Source organism: Trachinotus anak, unplaced genomic scaffold (genome assembly GCF_046630095.1).
Source record: "Trachinotus anak isolate AG129_WGS33_773 ecotype Australia unplaced genomic scaffold, CSIRO_AGI_Tana_v1 ptg000016l, whole genome shotgun sequence".
NCBI classification, from domain to species: Eukaryota; Metazoa; Chordata; class Actinopteri; order Carangiformes; family Carangidae; genus Trachinotus; species Trachinotus anak.
Window position 1 is genome coordinate 22378198 of NW_027273867.1, and position 17758 is coordinate 22395955.

Below are 17758 nucleotides of genomic sequence, written 5' to 3' on the forward strand. Positions count from 1 at the left end.
TAAAACACTGAAAAGTGTAAAATATGGGACCTTTAAACACGTGTAAAGTTAATCCAATGAAGTGAGAATGAAATGGCCCCAAACCCGTTTTCTGAGGTTTCTCCTCAACTTTCTAACACAGTCTTTGCAGCTGATTCGCTGATCATCTAGTTGGCACAGCTGACCATCCTGCTGAGAGGCCTTAGTGAGGCCAAAGATGTGGGAAATCTGATTTGACTGTGCTGGGAGCAGTTATTAGTCTGATTCTGCAAAGCTGCAGTGTATATCAGTCATTAAGAAATTAAAAAATATACATCTTTAAAGAATTTTTTTTAGATCTATTTTATTGCTCAAGAATCAGGTTTTCAACTTTTACTCACACTTTCCTATCACTCCAAAAAAAAAAACGCCAGTCTGCCATTGTGGTGTGATCAAAGCAGAAATTGGTAAGTCACCTTTCTACACTACACCAGCTTTGACACCGTCATTATCTGAATCGCTCCAAGTCAGAACTATTACTGAGATTATAAACGTGGCACAGACAGTAAACTGCTCAAAAACGCAATTTTAGCAACACGAAGAGTTTTTGTCCTGGTGAGCCAACCCAAGAAGAATTTTAGAATTAAATAAAAGAAAGGTGCTTAAGAGAAGAATTTGGAGTTTCGCACTTTTGATTTTCTTCTACTCAAGCTGCATCTGAGCAAAGAATTTGTGCATCGACAGCTCAGTCAGTCAGGTACAGCCCATTTCACCCAGGACAGACATCCACTGGCCCAAGAGTTCAGTAGTGCGAGGCGACGTTAAAGGCATCTGTGACGTAAAGACTCAACCCACCACACAGAGAGGATGAATCTGTTTATCCTGTTACATCAGTAAAAGATATTTCACGACGTGTCACTGGTAATGAGTGCTCCCAAACCAGCTGCAGCCTTCACTCACACATCTTACAACAACACACCCCCCACCCCCCAAAAAAATCCAGCAGCTGCTTCTGCTGCAGGAGTGCCTTCAAACATTTGATTATTGTCCCAAGAGCTCCCCTCATCAGCAGCAACAACAGAAGTCTGCTGACACATTTCCTGCCGTTTAATTAATCTTTAAACATCACACGCCCACTCTTAGACAGCTGCTGCCACCCAGGAAAGCTGCACTGAAACATTTCATTGAGTTTTATTCTCGCTGAGGTGGAAACCACCATCGCAGCACTGTTTTCTTTTGGGGGCGGGGGTGTTGGGAGGTCCTATTCTGCCCTGAAAAAACTGAGCAGTTTGGTAAAATAATGAAGCTGGCCGCACTGAGGCATCTGGAAAGTTTAATCGGCTTGTAGAGGCTGCTACTGTGGCAGCCTGATCTCAAACATTTCATTAATCTTCCTGAACGCTGCCTGCCCCCTGGTCGACATCAGCCACGGTGGGAGTGTACTCAGAAACATTTCATCATGCTTTCCCGCCCTGATCGCACCTCTCCAGGCACTCGCAGCCATAATGAAATCTGACCTGAGACATTTCATCGCAGTTCTACCAAATCCTGAGCCCTGAAACTGAGTCAACAAGAGGTTTGTGAAGCAGTGGTGGCTGTTAGGGCACAAATACTCAAACTTGGGAACATCATATTAAAGGAACTCTTTTCCCGCCCCCCGCCAGCTGCTGTTGAGGGGAAATAAAAGCTCTACAAGAGCAGGTCAGGCCGTTAGTAAGAGTTGTATCTTGTCTTCAGTGAAGAGACTGCTAATTTCCAGTCTGAAGGAAATAAAGATTTAAGGGGAACTTTAAAGTCCAGACTGGAGCATTTTTCTCCGTTCAAACAGTTTCTCTCAGCGGCAGCCGCAGTGGAAGTCAGCGTTCGGGTCCATCAGGAGCTTCTTGCGGTCGACGTGCAGACAGTCTATGTGGTACCAGGCGTCGCACACGTCGCACTGGATCCACTGCACCGTGTCCTGCTGGGGGAGCCGGCAACGCGGCGCCGCACACGGCTCCACCGCCCCGACCGCCACCTCCTCCTCCTCCTCCTCCTCCTCTATGTCTTCTTCGTCATCATCCTCGTCATCAGAGGAGGAAGAGGAGGAGCCAGAGGAGGAGGAGGAGGCCGAGGAGGTGGAAGAAGAAGATGAGGAGGATGGAGAGGGCAGGGACGGCCGGGGGGGGAGTGGGTGTTTCCTGGGGCGGCCTCGCCGCTTACTGAAAGAAGAGAGAAGAAGAAAATAATGAACAAGAGGAGTAGGAGGAAGTAGCAGCAAAAGCAAGTGAAGAAAAGGGAGGGAAAATATATTTTATTCATGATTTAACAAGCGTATGTTAAAAAAAACCTGCCAGAGAGCAACAAATATCAAACACATAAACCTTCAATGTTCCTATAAAACATTTTGTTCTTTTTTAGGGAATTAAAATTAAGAATTGGACTCAGTGTCTGTATCTGTTACATTCCTTGTTATATCAGCTCTCAGTTCAATTATTTATAACTTCCAAGGATATGTGCAAAAATCTTATCAGATAATCTACATCTGTCTGTTGCATCGATCTGAGATTTCACCAAAACTAAAACCTTCTAAAACCTTAAAGCCAACGTTTTTGTTTTTTTTTTTTACTTTCGTGGCTCCCAGTGGGAGAAAGAGTATAAAACATGACCCATAAAGATGATTTTAGAGATGCATGCAATAGTCACATAAGTATTCTACAAATAAATGTGGGGGGGGGCTTTCTGCAACCTCCCTAGACATCTGACCTGGTTTGATGGTGAAATCTGTTGAACTGGACCCTTCCTCTCTCCTCTGTGCGGATCCTCACCGAAGGCGAGGCCAGGCTGTAGTTCTCTCCTCCCACCACCAGAGGGGAGAAGACCGGAGAGCTGTGGGCCCTCCGCCGGCCCCTCTGCGCCGTCTGAGAACTATGGGCAGGTTTCTGCTGGCGGAAAGCAGCGATGTTTCCCTGCACCACCGTCTTGATCCGGTGCATCGTCTCCACCTCTTGTTTGTGAACGGAGGAGTTTGTGAACGACGCCTGGAGGAGGTGGTGGTTGAGTCTGCTGTTCGTCATGGCACCGTGGAAGCTGCCAATGGTCCTGATGCCGACGGGGAAGGGCTTGGCCTCCAGCGGCCGCCTGACATCATTGTGGCTCTTGGGCTGCAGTGGCAGGGGAGGAGGAGAACTGAAACTCTCTGACTCAGACTTGTAGAGCCGCCGCCTCTTCTTCCCTCTTGCTCTCTGTCCGTCCTCTGCAACTCCTGCAAGAACTGAAATGAGAACTTTGTAACAGGAGCAGTGACCACATCCAGACTCCAGTGAAATGACTGTTTTCCAGCTTATTTTTTGAAGCCTGCATTTGTCTTGTTTATCAGAACTGCTGAGCAGCCAGCTACACCTCTGACATTTCCATTTTGCTCTTTTTCTGCCGTTTTCACTTCATTACATTTTGCTGAAAACTGAAATAAATAAAATGTTTTTGCATTAATTTTCTCAGTGTGATTAAAAAAAAAGAATAAAGAAAAGTATTTTGCTTGCAGAGGTATTTTGAAGCACTTTTGCTGAACCTCACCTCCTCGACTTCTGGGCTCGTCTGAGCTGTCGTCCTCGAGGAGCACTGTGTGAGCCGACTTCCTCCTGCTCCTGGAGGTCGGTGGGAGGGACTTTGTTGAGGGTGCCGACGCTGCAGAAGAGAATGATGGCGGGGTGGAGGGTGGGAGCAGAGAGGAGAAGCCCACGGTGAGAGGAGGCGAGGAGGAGGAGCCGGGGTCTGAGACTGTTCCCTCGTGGCTGAAGCTCCTCTTAAAGGTCCAGGCGCTGCCCTTCATCTTACTGAGGCTGCCGATGGAGTTGAGGATGACGGTGGCCCGGTTGATGGACAGCTTGGACAGGTCCAGGTTGGCCGCCACCTTGCGGTCCAGGTTAGTCCTGATCCGATTCTGTAAGTCAGAGGAAAAGGTTCCCGCCTAGGAAACAATAAATATAAATATATAATCACAACTTGCTCCGCTGATGTTTTTTTGTCTGGCAGTTTAAATTTTCCACACCTCACTGATGATAGAGTGTAAATTAAAATACAAAGATAGCACCTGATTCCATTCTTAAAAAGGTGCTGAAAGCGGTAGGTAAAATGCTGTTGTGTTTAACAGCTGTTGTGAGATGAGCCACAGAGGTTTCCCCCCTCCTCTCTAGCTTGACTTTAAAACTCTGAATGCCAACATGCCACCTAGTGGACGCTTCAACCAAAGTGGCTGATGCTGCACAGAGCTGAGGAATGATGTTACTCTATATTCTCATTACTGTCAACAAATCCCATTAAAACCAACAAGTTGTTAGTCCTATCAGGGATGGGGGGGTCTCGTTACAGAGCATACGTTACCCTGCGAGAGAGAGAGAGGGAAGAAAAGAGCGAGCGTGTCCAGTTTTGCTTGCCATGCTCTCTCTCGCTTTTTCTCGGAGTGATGACAGTAAGATGACAAATGTTTTATAGCGATGCTAAAACAAATCTGTAATCACAAATAAAGCATTAATTTACATTTAATAACGCGTATTCACAGTCACTGAAAGTCAGCGAGGGGAGGCATGTAGAATCTCTATCTCTCGTTAACTGCCCAAAACTTTATTTACAACCTTAAAAAGCAGCAGGTGCGTTTGTTGTTTTCTGTTTTTGCTATTTATCATGTTTCATTTCTCATGTGCAGCACAGTTTCTTAAGATTAAGAAGCCAAAGGGTTAAAAGGGAGGTGTTGGGTGTGGTGGTGGGAGGGCACGGGCCTGGACGCAACAGGAGCCTTTCATGTCATTGTAGTTTTCTGTAAAGTTTTGAGATGAATCCTAAAATGCCAATAAAATATATTCCCAAAAAAAGCAGCACGTGAAGAAACTGAACTAAGTGACGTGTTCAGTCTGTGTTGATCTCTGCTCCGTTTACACACCTACACACAACAAGCAGCACTGCAGCGACAATCAGCTGCTCATAGTGTGTGTGTGTGTGTGTGTGTGTGTGTGTGTGTTGAAAGTAGGCCTATTGGTTATATACATGAAACTATGGCAGAGCAAATTAAACCTAATATTAATCTAATACTACTAATACTGACAATAATAATAAATTAATATATTCATGGAAAAACAAGCCAAATATCATCCTGACCTCAGGTGTGAGCTGTGATTCGTCAGACGACACTGACAGCAGCCTTTGATATCAGATGTGCTTCCTCCATTTCCATTTTTAAATCTGGGCTAAAGACACATTTTCATTCACTGGCCTTTCTTGCTCACAAACCTAATCCCCTGTCATGTTTGTTGCTTGTTGTTTTCTTGTCTTTGTTCGTATGTTTTATGTCCTACACAGTAAAACTACCTGCTTTCCTCGTCTTTATACATTTGTTTTACTTGCTTTTATTTGTCTCTTTATTGTACAGCACGGTGGTCGGCTCAAGCTGTGTTCAGATGTGCTCTAGAAACAAATTTGACTTGACTTAACAACCTGAGCGAGACGCAGGGGCCCGCGATATCATTACGTTAGGAAACAGCATCGCCCAGGACTCCACCTGTGCTGCAGCAGTATGTGAGGTATCATTAGAAACCTGTACTGGTGAAATGACGCTGCACAGAATGAGGCAACAAATATTACCTTGGGGATTGTGATGGCATCAAAGTCCAGTGGGCGAACTTTGACCTTCTGGAAGAGGAAGTAGAATTCTGGGCTCCCAGGAGCCGACTGGCCACCGAAGGTCAGCGTGTCGCCATCTGACAGCTCCCACTGGGCGCCGGGCTGGAGGCGGACCTCGTTGACCCAGGTGCCTGGCAAAAAGGGAGCAGAGATGGCGAAGATTTTATTTTATTTTAACTAAACTCCAGCTGCAGGATGTTTCACCATGAAGCATTGGCACCGAACGTGCTCTGCTCACAACGTGTTCACAGACTCTGACTCAGCCACACTGACACGCAGGCGGCGAGAAACTCTCCTCTGAGCCACAGGATCCAGACAAATAAACAACAGTTCACAGCGATTTTACCTGGGGCCAGATAATCAACAACTTTTTTTTTTTTTTAAATACATGAACATCTGCCAAACAAGAAAGAATAAATCAAGCAGGCAGAGCTTCAAAATAAAGTCATTTGTTGACTATCAATGTGTTTACAGCTTCCAGAATTGGAGGGAAATGTAAAACAGTCTGTGAAATGGACCTAGAATTGAGGAGCTGGAAGGCTATGAGGCAATCAAAGGGCCATGACGGCACAGCACGGAATGAAAAATGCACGGCGAATACTAAAATGTAATTTTAATAGTGAAAATGAAAAATGTGTGAAACAGACTGTGAAATTACTTGAAAAATTAGGCCGTAAGAGCACAGTTTGGAATCTGAGCCCGTCAGTCCATCAGCCGTAAGTGAAGAGCCAACTTTCACTCTCAATCTTCTCCTTCCTCACCTTGAACCACTTCCTGCAGACTCCAGGTTTCACTAATGACTGTTAGCACACTGAGGTAGTGAGATGAAAGGTGTCCCCCTCTGTGTCCCCCTCTGTGTCCAGCTCATCATGTTTAACATTTTGATGACTCGTCTCTTATGTGAACTTTAAGTGGATCAACACTCGACACTTGAGGAATTAGACTTTGTGTTAAATTCAGTGTCTCCACATTTCAGACTTGATGTGTATTAGACACAAAGCTGAAAGCATCTGGTGGCATGTTTGGTATATTTAAACCCTCATCTCTAAACTTGTGTCCCTGTTGTGCTGTTCTGAAGATTTTACTGAAACCATCATGTTTTCTTTCCATTTCTTTCAATGCAGCTGCAACTACACGTTATTGATTCACCTGCTGATTATTTTCTATATTAATCGATGAAGTATTTATATATATATATAGGTTTAGAAAAATGTCCGCCATGATTCCCTAAAGCCCAAGGAAACAACCAACCATCCGAAATCTAAAGAGACTTCATTTACAATCATAAAGGACAAAGAAAAGCAGAAAATCCTCACACTTTATTCACTAGAACTAGAAAACATTAGACCCTTATGTGACCTTTATGAGAACTGATTCATCAAAATAGCTGTCGGCCAATTTCTTTTCTGTTTCACTTCTACTTTTACTTTGTGTTTAGATGCAGTTGGTGTAAAGCCTGTTCAACTGGTTTCCACTGGTAAACATAAAAAATTTACTCCCGTCTGTCGTTCTTCGGTCGGACACCACTTGGAATCATCTGATAGGCAGATAACACTGCCAAAGTCTGATATTTGTAATATTTTTTTCAAATTTTAATAACAAATATCATCATTTTGATCATAACCTGGTAATAAATGAACAGAAATCTCTGAATAAATGCAGAAGTGTCGTTCAGAGCAGGAAACACTGAGGCTGCTCTGGAGCCTCATCGAGGCCTGAAACCTTTTTAATAAACTTAACGTTGGTTTTGTCACAACCTGCAGCTTTAAATACATTATAACTTCTAAATAATCAAATTCACTCTTTAATTACTTCCTTGTCACTAATATTAATCATTAATTTAAGTGACTTTTTTGACAAATGAGCAAACTGTGAGGATTATGTGTCTCTCCTGAGGCTGGAAAAACCCAAACTCCACAGACAAAGCGGGTGCAGTAAAAGTCCTGGAGAGAGATCATCAAAAAGTTTTTTACATTTCAGAGGTGCATTTCATTCGCAGCGGGTGTTTGTGCTTCACCTCGTCTGTTTGTGTGCAGCTGTGTTTGGACAGTTAATAGCTGTGTGTGCGTTGGTGTGTGGGTCTCAGCTGCTGCCAGGCCGCAGGTGTTAGTTTTGGTTTTTCTGTCAGCAAATCAGCAGAAAAGTATGTTTGTGTTTCAGAGATTGTGCATCTCCACCACATCAAAAAAAATAATAACGTGGGAGAAAGTATTCTTCACCTGTTTACAGTTTTACTTCTCTGTATTCCTGTGTGTGGGCCCAGCTTCACTTTAAAGCTGCATTGTCATTTCTGTGTGAAACATTTGTATTTCTGTCCACGAATAACTGGTTGTGTGCATGTGTGCGTGTGTGTGTGTGTGTGTGTGTTTCCCTGCAGTAGTAGTGATATTTCTTGTAAGCAGGTGTGTTTTGCCTCCTTCTCTCTCCCATAGTGACTGTAGAGGGGTGTGAATGTGTGAGTTTGCCTTTGAAGTCTCATCTTGTCATAGTGAGTGTGTGTGTGTGTGTGTGTGTGTGTGTGTGTCTCAGCCTCTCTCACCATGACTGCTCCTATCCTTGATGTGAACCCTCCAGCCCTCCTCCTGTGGCGCGGCGTCCCCTCCGCTCGCCTCCCTCTCGGCATACAGCTCGGCGTGGATGCGGGACACCGACGACGAGTCCAGCGTGACGTCACACAGCTCCGCCGCTCGGCCCAGGCGGAACACGGAGTGGCTCAGGGCCGGCCTGAATGTGTACAGGTCCCGCACAGAGTCGCCCGTCGATGAACCGATCCGAAGCAGCTGGAAGCATGGCTGCACCCCGGACAGCATGACTGAAGGGTTTGATTGTCTGCCACTGCTGAACCCCCCCCCCCACCTGCCCCAACCAGAGGCCACACCTGATCTGTGACAGGCCCTGAGTTACAAGAGGCTGCAACCCATTTCCAGATTCAACTCTGTGCTAGTGGACAGCAGTTAAATTAAAGGCATCTGAGCTTGAGCAGAGCGTTGAGCTGAGCACCAACATAAAGCCACACTGCAGGAGAAAATATTGTGTGAAGGTCACAGGGAGGTGCAGCGGCTCTCAGCAACAGGTGTTTGCATTAGCATGGGAAGCTGGTGACTTGTGTCCTACTGTGAATACATGAATACATAATGAGGCTACAGAGTACTGTATAAGCTGATGAGGTGTGGAAATGAGCTTCTACGCTCTGTTATGAGCCCCAGCTCAAACAGACTAAATCCCCCACGGAGTGGAGGCTATAAGACAGCAGACTGAGAATAAAGACTCCCTATAATGTGGACAGCCTGTGTGTTAGTGAGCTGCTAATGCGAAAGGTGCAGCAAACATTAAAACCTTGAGAAATAAACCTGCTGCAAAAAACTTGACAGCTGCGACTTTTACTTTCAGTTTTAATATTTTCAGGTTTGAAGAGCCGTCAGCTGAGCACGAATGTGTGTATGAGAGATTAAAATCCCATCAGTGGTCTCAGGGGTGGGAAGCCTGACAGGGTGTCACGGCTGAGGGCTGTGTGATCTGGAAGAAAACAAAAGAAAAATCCATGAAAGAAAAAAAATTAATAACAGCTTTTGGTTAATTGCTCAATTTAGTGTCAGTTTTATGCTTTAGAAATACAATTTATCTGACACTTCAGAGCATAAAAACACACAAAAACGCTCCAGTTAAACATGCAGATGCTAAATATTCACAGCAGAGCATAACCAAATCTCCCACTTCACTTCTTCAGGCCTGAGAGCTGCAGTGTGCACCGCCGGCCGAGCATCAGCTGCACCGGACTAATCATGGGACCGGGACACAAAGCAAGACACAGTGACGGGCCGGGGGCGCACGGACCCCGGTTCAACCGCGTCTGTCCCCGTCTCACCCTCTTATTTGTCCACACACATATTGACTAATGTTAAGATTAGATTAAAAAAAAACAGCGGCAGAGTTTCCTGGTTCTGGGCTTTAGCTTGTCAGGCAGGCGCAGGATTAGGTTAAGCTAGCGGAGTTAGTTCCTCGTCGGACAGGATGAAAGTCGCAGCCGCCACTTACAGCAACGACCGACTTCATGGAGCCTCTTCTCCCGCCGCGGCAGCTCAGGCCCCGTCGACTCCTCAACCGGCTCGAACAACTTTGGCTGAACCGTGTTTTTCCGGCCGCAGCTCCTCGCCGTTATTAGCCGGACCTCGGTGCAGCTCTTCGCCGTCTCTCCTCCCAGGAGGAAGTCCTTTGAAATTTGGCGCGCCAGTCCCGGGGCTTCCTAGCGCTAGAAGCAACGTCACATCCGGTCCCGCCCCGATTGGCTGACAGCCAGGGCGCCTTTAGCAGGAGGGGGGCAGGACAGGCCTGAGGAGGAGGAGGAGGAGGAGGAGGAGGAGCAAGAGAAGGACAGGCCTAAGGAGGAGGAGGAGGAGGAGGAGCAGGAGGAGGAGGACAGGCCTGAGGAGGAGGAGGAGGAGGAGGAGCAGGAGGAGGAGGACAGGCCTGAGGAGGAGGAGCGGGGAGCAGGAGGAGGAGGAGGAGCAGGAAGAGGAGGAGGAGGAGGAGGAGCAGGAGGAGGAGCAGGAAGAGGAGGAGGAGGAGCAGGAGGAGGACAGGCCTGAGGAGGAGGAGGAGGAGGAGGAGCAGGAGGAGGAGGACAGGCCTGAGGAGGAGGAGCGGGGAGCAGGAGGAGGAGGAGGAGCAGGAGGAGGAGGAGGAGGAGGAGCAGGAGGAGGACAGGCCTGAGGAGGAGGAGCGGGGAGCAGGAGGAGGAGGAGGAGCAGGAGGAGGAGGAGGACAGGCCTGAGGAGGAGGAGGAGGAGCAGGAAGAGGACAGGCCTGAGGAGGAGGAGCAGGAGGAGGACAGGCCTGAGGAGGAGGAGCTGGGAGCAGGAGGAGGAAGAGGAGCAGGAGGAGGAGGAGGACAGGCCTGAGGAGGAGGAGGAGGAGCAGGAGGAGGACAGGCCTGAGGAGGAGGAGCGGGGAGCCCGCAGAGCTGTGTGCAGAACTGGGGGCAACAGAAGTAAAAATACCAGTAAAGTACTACAGTGTAGAAATACTCTGTCACAAATACAAGTCCTGCATTCAGAAGTATACTAAAGTAAAAGTGTAGAGGTGTCAGTGACAAAATGTACTTGAAGTGGCAGAAATAAAATCACGCAGACTGACCCACCTCAGAATTATATTCTCAGGTTTATAATCACATTCGTTTCTGATGTTAATGTTGTGGTGAGTAAAGACTGAGATCATGTTAAAAGGGATATTTACCTCTCCACCACAAATAAAGGCCAAAAAAGGTTTAACTACTGGACATAAGTTGTGTATTGGACCACGACTGGCTTTCAAACTAATTATGTGAGAGATTTATAAAGGCTATTTATTTATTTACTTATAGTTTCAATGTTTATAGCTTGTTCTTATCTTGAGAGGGAAACCGTACAGTGAATTGTACCGTGTGGTACTTCTGCTGATCAACCGGCAGTCGAGCCCCTATAGGCAAAATTCCTGAAATCCCCCTCTTCACTGCCCCCGTCTCCGCCATCTTACACTCTTTATACAAAGTAAATGTTATGTAAGGGGGTAAGCAGGGTCCTATGGGCAGCACCCGCTCTGCCTACAGGGAGGGGGGGCAACAATCAACTGTCCAAATCTGTTTTTAATCTCTATTTATCTCAACTTCCAGTGGATACCACATGTGTGGGGACATTTAGATCATTTTAAAGTTTAAGAGACACAACTGTGGATGAAATGTGTCCGATGTAAGCAGGGTTCTCAGGAAAATGGACTGAGGTCGTCTCCAGAATATTTCTTCAAAAAAAGGTCTTTCCTGGCAAGCTTTAGAAATGCTTGTTAATCCATTCCTGAAATTCAAATGAATACTTGAGTTTGTTTTAATGAAATGGAAAAAAAGCATTAAAAGCATTAACACACAAAAAAAACAAACTTTTTCATTCATTGTCAGTTGAAAATTCATTTAATTGGAATTATTCATTCATTACAGAAAAGAGAGAAGCTTTACAAAAGTCTGTGCAGGATGCCAAAAGGTCTTACATAGTACCAGTATAGAAATGACCACTGATTTATTATTCAAGCAAACAAGAGGGTATAATCGTTTGTTCATGGCAGGACAGTGAAGTATTGTAAAAGTCAATGATTACTCAGCTTGATCAAGTTAAATCTAAACTCTCAGGTATGAAGCCTTCACGTGACTCCTTTGGAAATTAAAGCAACAAGTGCAAACAGAGACCTGCATGCAGACAAAGCAGTGACCGGACCAGAATTTCCAGTATCAAAAAAATACAGGTGGCAATAATTCCTCCTCTGCACCTTTGCTCGTTTGCTCGGTGACAGTTTGACGGTCACCACTGATCTGGATTCCACTAAACCAACATGAAAACACAGCAAATAACACTTTTCTTTTTATATAAACACACAATATACAAGCAAAACCGGACACAAACATGGAAACTCAAAACCCCAAAAAGTGTGTCAGGTTTGAAAGGCTTCACACTTTCATAATTCATTCATATTAAACAAACAATCCAACACTTTCTTGTCTTTGATTTGACTAAATGTTAAGACACCAACTCTATAATTCACTTACATACAAGTCAAATAATCAGCTGCATGATTCACTCCACACAAACAGTTCTGCCTTTCTGAAGCTATAAACCTCCAACAAGACAAAACAAGTTCTCCAAACCTCTCCGAAACCATCGAAACCATCATCATAATGTAAATAAAACTGCAATTACTGGATCAGAGAAAATAAAATAATCTGTATCTGCATTTTAACAGACGTAACAGCAGTGATGTTGACAATGACAATACTTCTCCTGCCTGAGTTATAGGCTAAAACCAACAGGATCTAGTTTAGCCTCGAGCCATCCTGAATCTGCGGCTTCCCAAGACCAGAACCAGTTCACAATGACGAGTGTCTGCTGTTAATTTTGGGATTTTATAGACACAATAAATAACATTTAGTTGATATTATAGCATTCAGTATTTGAGTGTAATGTTTGTTCCACATTTAAAACAAAATGAAATGAAACTGAATGTCCTTTAGAATCAGTTTTGAAACTTTCATTTAGACACCAGCTTCATGGGAGCCTATATCAGGTGGAGTTAAGGGAGAATACCAGTGGCATTATAAAGTCAAATTGCACTTGATTGATTTCATGACAAAGTTGTGATGTCCCAGCAACAGTCAAACACAAAGTCTGACTGATGCTGGATTTTAATTGGTTTGCTGTTAGAAAACAACCTCTCTTGTTTCCAGACTGAATGCAGAACCCAGCAAGAAATAAAAGCACCCTTGATGATTGGAGCAACCTTTAAAATAACACCAGTATTCTCCTTTAACCATCACTCTCAGCCGACAAGTGACAGGGGATTGTTTTTAGCATCAAGGAGGATCATGGGAAACCAGAGCCAGACGTAGGCGACAAGATCAGGATGGACTCGGGAGGCCGGCTGTACAGAAAAGTGCAATTCATATTATTATTATTATTATTATTATTATTATCAGCATCACCCCTGCTGTCCCACAAGCAATCTACAGGTCAGCATGCTGCAGTTACACTAACTCTTAGGTATAGACTGGGACAGCAGATATAGGCTATAATATCAGAGTAAGGACAAATACGAAGCACATTAGTAGCAAGAATAGTCTTTCGGTGCTAAATGTGATGCTACAAAAAGTTGTGACCATGAAATGTACTCGAGCAGGTTCATTCATTCATTCAAAGGAAGTGTGATTTTTTTTTCTCTCTGTAAATGCACACAGGACGACGTATATTTCTCCCAAAGTAAACACATGATTATATGAAAATTCTATATTATTTCTAGGGAATACTGTTTCTCTTTTTTTCCCCTTGTATAAAAAACATTCATAGGTGCTGGGAGTATTATCATGGTGACTACAAAACACATTTCAAGCAGACAGGGTGCAGTGGATGTGTGAGTAATTCACAATTCACAGAGTAGGAGTGCTGTTGTCCAAAAGATTATCCACCTGCTCTGAAATTGTTGTCATTAGATGTTCTTTGTATAAAATATTGAGAGTGACAGAGATGAGCGGTTTTCTATTAATCTGATATGAATCAAGGACAAAGGCGACTGATTTGCACTGGAGTGAATTAAACTTAACTGATATCACTGTTTGAAACTGCACTCGACGGTTCTTCTGCTATTTTGTGTTAAAGCAAATTTCTCTTGTGATCACAATTGCTCGCAAACTGTGATGCGGCAGACATAATGTCATGGATTTTCATTTTATTCTTTGGAATTGCAGAGAACAATAGATTAACAGAAGAGTGAATCTACCAGAACTGAAAGAACATTTTTATTAAATCTCCCCCTGTCCACACATGGATCAGCACTTCTGCTCTGAGAGGCTTTGTGAATAGCGGCTGTGATGTGTAATGAAACAGAAAACATCGGGCCGAGGTTGAACGACAGAAAGTGAAATCCTTTCACGAAGCTTACGTCAGCTGTGATCGCCTGAACCTGCGGCTTTATTATTCCAACAGACACATGCTGAAGTACAAAGGAGGCTCATAACCCTTCACCATTCAAAACTCAAAAGTGCCTTACAAAACAGGCTTTATAATGTATTGTTAATCTTTACTTCAAAACACCAAGATACACACACAAAAGCTTGGTGTGTTTGTTTTGTGTACTCGAGCAGCCTCACCAGCCTCTAAAATACAAGTGTATTTCACAGAAATCTTGAATTCATTCATCTAAATTAATCTGTTGCCATCGTTTCTGAGCAGGTTAGACCCAACACACAACTTTGTGTGCAACTATTATTTGTGCGTTCCTCATGTTTGATATCTAGGACCTTACAAAGGCCTGGATTTGTTGAATTAACTGGTTGGTTCATGTAACCTGATAGCTGTACAACAGTGCCATATGCAAATCATTTTAACCCACATTATTAAAGGAATACTCAGACATTATGGGTAATACACTGGTTCCTTATCCTGCATTCAAGCAATGTTGGCAAAATAGGATGAATTAGAAAACCTTGAATCCCTACGAGAGGGTTATCTGCACTGCCAGCATTGTTTAATTAGCTGAATGAGCTGCAAGTGCTATTATGGGATTCTATTGAGATTTAACTGCCAGCAGTGGAGGCTCTGCAGCCATTTAGCTGCAGGTTTTTAATATAAAACTGTTGTTCTTTAACTAGTTTAGAGACACAGTATCGCAGCTGTTAGAAATGTCTGAGATCACAGACCAAGTTTTTCCCATTTAGCTTCTTGTATCTATGATCTGTGCAATATGACATGAACACAGCCAGCGTTGGCGTCAGCTGAATATTAAGATTTCTAACAAGGTTTAGTTTTGTTTAGCTTAGCTTAGCACAAATGCTGGAAGCAGACAGGAAGGCTAGCCTAGCTCCACAAAAGATGTGTATGTGGAATAATAAATAATGCATGTGGAAAATGAGACACTGTGGCTTCATTAGCTTAGCGACCAACAACAGCAAGGCTAACCGGCTGCATGCATTAAGTCCTTCACACACTTTTCGAACTCTGAACAAAACCCAAAACCCCTCACTAGCTTACAAGACACAGCACGTGCACAGAAACATTTTTGAAGGAGTATTTTTCCTCTTCTGACAGAGGCTGTCAGTCGCTAAGCCAGGCGTAACACTTTCCTGGAGTTACAGCTCAAACAAGTGTGCATGCTTTCCCCAAAACTGAAGAAGATTATTCAAAACATCAGCAGCTTCATATTTGACCCTGATCGCTTGCCATGGATTTGCTGCTCACCAACTACATACAGCAACTGTTTTGCATTTTGACATCATTGTACCGTGTGTTGGTTTTCTGCGAGTTTATCTAGTTCCTGTTTTCTTGGCCCAGACTCAGAGGCCAGGATGTAAATATAAGTGAGAGCACCTGGTTAAATTAACACTGCTGATGTGACGACGTGCACCCCTGAGGCCGCAACACATACTACACCCCTGCTGAGGCAAACTTTGATGAAAGGATCTCACCCAGCATCGCAGTGAACATGTAAACATGACGTGAGTTAGACTGGAGAGTCTTTACGTGTTAGTTTCTAACCTACTGTGGACATGTGGTTAAAGGATCAATGCAGCGTTTTGATAGTATAAAATCTTGCATAAGCCTTGCAGTAAGAAACATTCGTTTTTTTCACGCTATACACATGCAGATCACTTATTTTAATATTTACAACAGTGAAAAAAAGGGTGATTAAGAGTGGCCAATGTTGAGATATGTGCTATGTCAGATTCCTCTTTCCGCCCTGGCGTGTTAGTAATGTTTCAGTGCCATTATCATTAATATTGCTTTATATTTAAATGAAAATCCTTTGACCATATCCTTGTCATTAGCCCATCTCGCCTACTTATCAGACCTTATTTGAATCAACCTGATATTTACAGTCAGTTCTGGGAGCATTACTGTTGCCTTTTAATATTTATATATATGCCCAGTAAGTCAGGAAGTCCCTGCATGAGCGAAAGCACAGCCCTATAAAAGAGCCTTACAGAATCAATAATTCAATCACATGTAAGTAGGGTATTCAAGTCATTTTACACACTCATAATAATGTCCAAACTACAGTTTCCTGAATAAGAAGGGAGCTAGCTAAAATAGTTATTTTTTGCAGATCACTATATTGTATTTACAATAGCTGCTACTTGTTTTTTTTTCTTTTTTTTACCCATTTTAATTACAATGTCAACTTTTTTTCTTGTTTCAAAAGGTTCCCCTGTGTTAAAATTTGTGCTTTTCTTTCCCAGACAGCAAACACCTGTGTCTGCCTGACAGCTTTTAATAACTCTCAGAGGTACAGGTGGTAAATCTTTCAGACCCCCCGGGCCGACATCATTCAGTTACAGCATGAGGTAGCCGTACTGCTCATGGCCGTCAACGGCAACAATAGCAGTGACATCTAAATGGGATCCTTGGGACACCGGAGCCTCGTTATGATGAAAACCACTGAGGTTTGGTGACTTTTAGTGGGTGGAGCATGTGACTGGTGTTGCCATGGATACTGCTCTGCTTCCCCAAAGGTGCAAAAGTGCTGTACTCTTAACATGTGCCGGGGCTCTACGAGAGTATCACAGACTGTTTGGCCCTGGGGTGGAGAGGACATGCTAGAGCGGAGTTTCTGCAGCAGTGTGAGATGTCTCGCTCTCATTCTGCGAAATGTCTTTGGTGTAAAAATCAGCTTCCTGTGACCTGAATTAGGCCACAGGCTTGTTCCGCGGCAATGAGAGGGAGCTAATTAGTGAAAAGCAGTTGCTAGGACTGTGGGAGCTTAATCTAATCGATTGCATGTCCACGCTTCTCTTTAAACACGTTTGAACTTGTGCCACTGTCTCCGCTCTCCCATCTGTTTTTTCTGGGGTCCATCACATGGGTCTTTTCTTTCTTTGTTTCCCTACAAAATGTGTTAATTGCTGTTCAGCCGCTGATTTACCCAGATCTTCTTTTGTAAAAAGCAGTTCCTTGATGAACAAAACTTTAAAAAAAAAAAAGAAAAAGCAGGACTACAGATTTTATCCAAGGATGTCATTTAGAAGCTACCTGATAGATATGATGCTGTAGATCTCTGTTCTAACCCACAGATGCTTTAGCGTCTTTGCAGTGAAGAAATATGCAGTATGAACTGTCAGTTATTGGGATTTAAATGCCCTTGAATCAATAAGAGGTGAAACCTGGTCACAGAGTAGCTGAATAGATTTAAACTGAGGTGGTAGTAAACATATGTCCTTCCTGTACTGTACCCACCTACACACCATTACTGGTACAGTCAATGATGTTGTCAGTGTCACTGAATTGTACAGTGGGTTTGATTCATAGAGCACCAGCAGCAGATGTATGGTCTACCCTTTCAAATTATTAATATTACTTTAACCTTCAAATCAGGATTTCTACGCTCCTCTTTTTCATTTTCTATTTTTCATGGGCTGAATTTTCATGTCTCCATGCAGGGCACTGAATGTCTAATACAGTTGGTTGCTTTGTATGAAACTCCCACCAACGCACACACACCCACTCCTACACCTCTCAAAATCACTTATTCTGTCTCGCTCCATTCGGGGGCTGTGGGCTGCGTCGTTATCGCAGATTGATCCGACTGCGTCTTTCCAGTCACTTCATTTCAAGCAAACAACTGGGCCACAATAATCAGAGCTCCA

General features: G+C 44.0%; 1 protein-coding gene across 1 annotated transcript; it reads right to left on the minus strand.

The window, feature by feature from the left end:
* Nucleotides 1-318: 318 nt before the first annotated feature.
* Nucleotides 319-9900, minus strand: tcf19l (transcription factor 19 (SC1), like). The gene is made up of 5 exons (XM_071500649.1): nucleotides 8150-9900; nucleotides 5572-5741; nucleotides 3511-3904; nucleotides 2701-3208; nucleotides 319-2156 (listed from the first exon to the last, which is right to left on the minus strand). The coding sequence occupies exons 1-5, from the start codon at nucleotides 8418-8420 to the stop codon at nucleotides 1793-1795; spliced, it is 1707 nt and encodes a 568-aa protein (XP_071356750.1). The 5' UTR covers nucleotides 8421-9900; the 3' UTR covers nucleotides 319-1792.
* Between the last annotated feature and the right edge of the window lie 7858 nt (nucleotides 9901-17758).

Coding starts and splice junctions, on each gene's coding strand:
- tcf19l (XM_071500649.1), bottom strand. CDS start 8,420: ATGCTGTCCGGGGTGCAGCCATGCTTCCAGCTGCTTCGGATCGGTTCA. Junction 3,905..5,571: donor ATGCCATCACAATCCCCAAG/GTAATATTTGTT, acceptor ATTGTTTCCTAG/GCGGGAACCTTTTCCTCTGA. Junction 2,157..2,700: donor AGATTTCACCATCAAACCAG/GTCAGATGTCTA, acceptor CTCTTCTTTCAG/TAAGCGGCGAGGCCGCCCCA.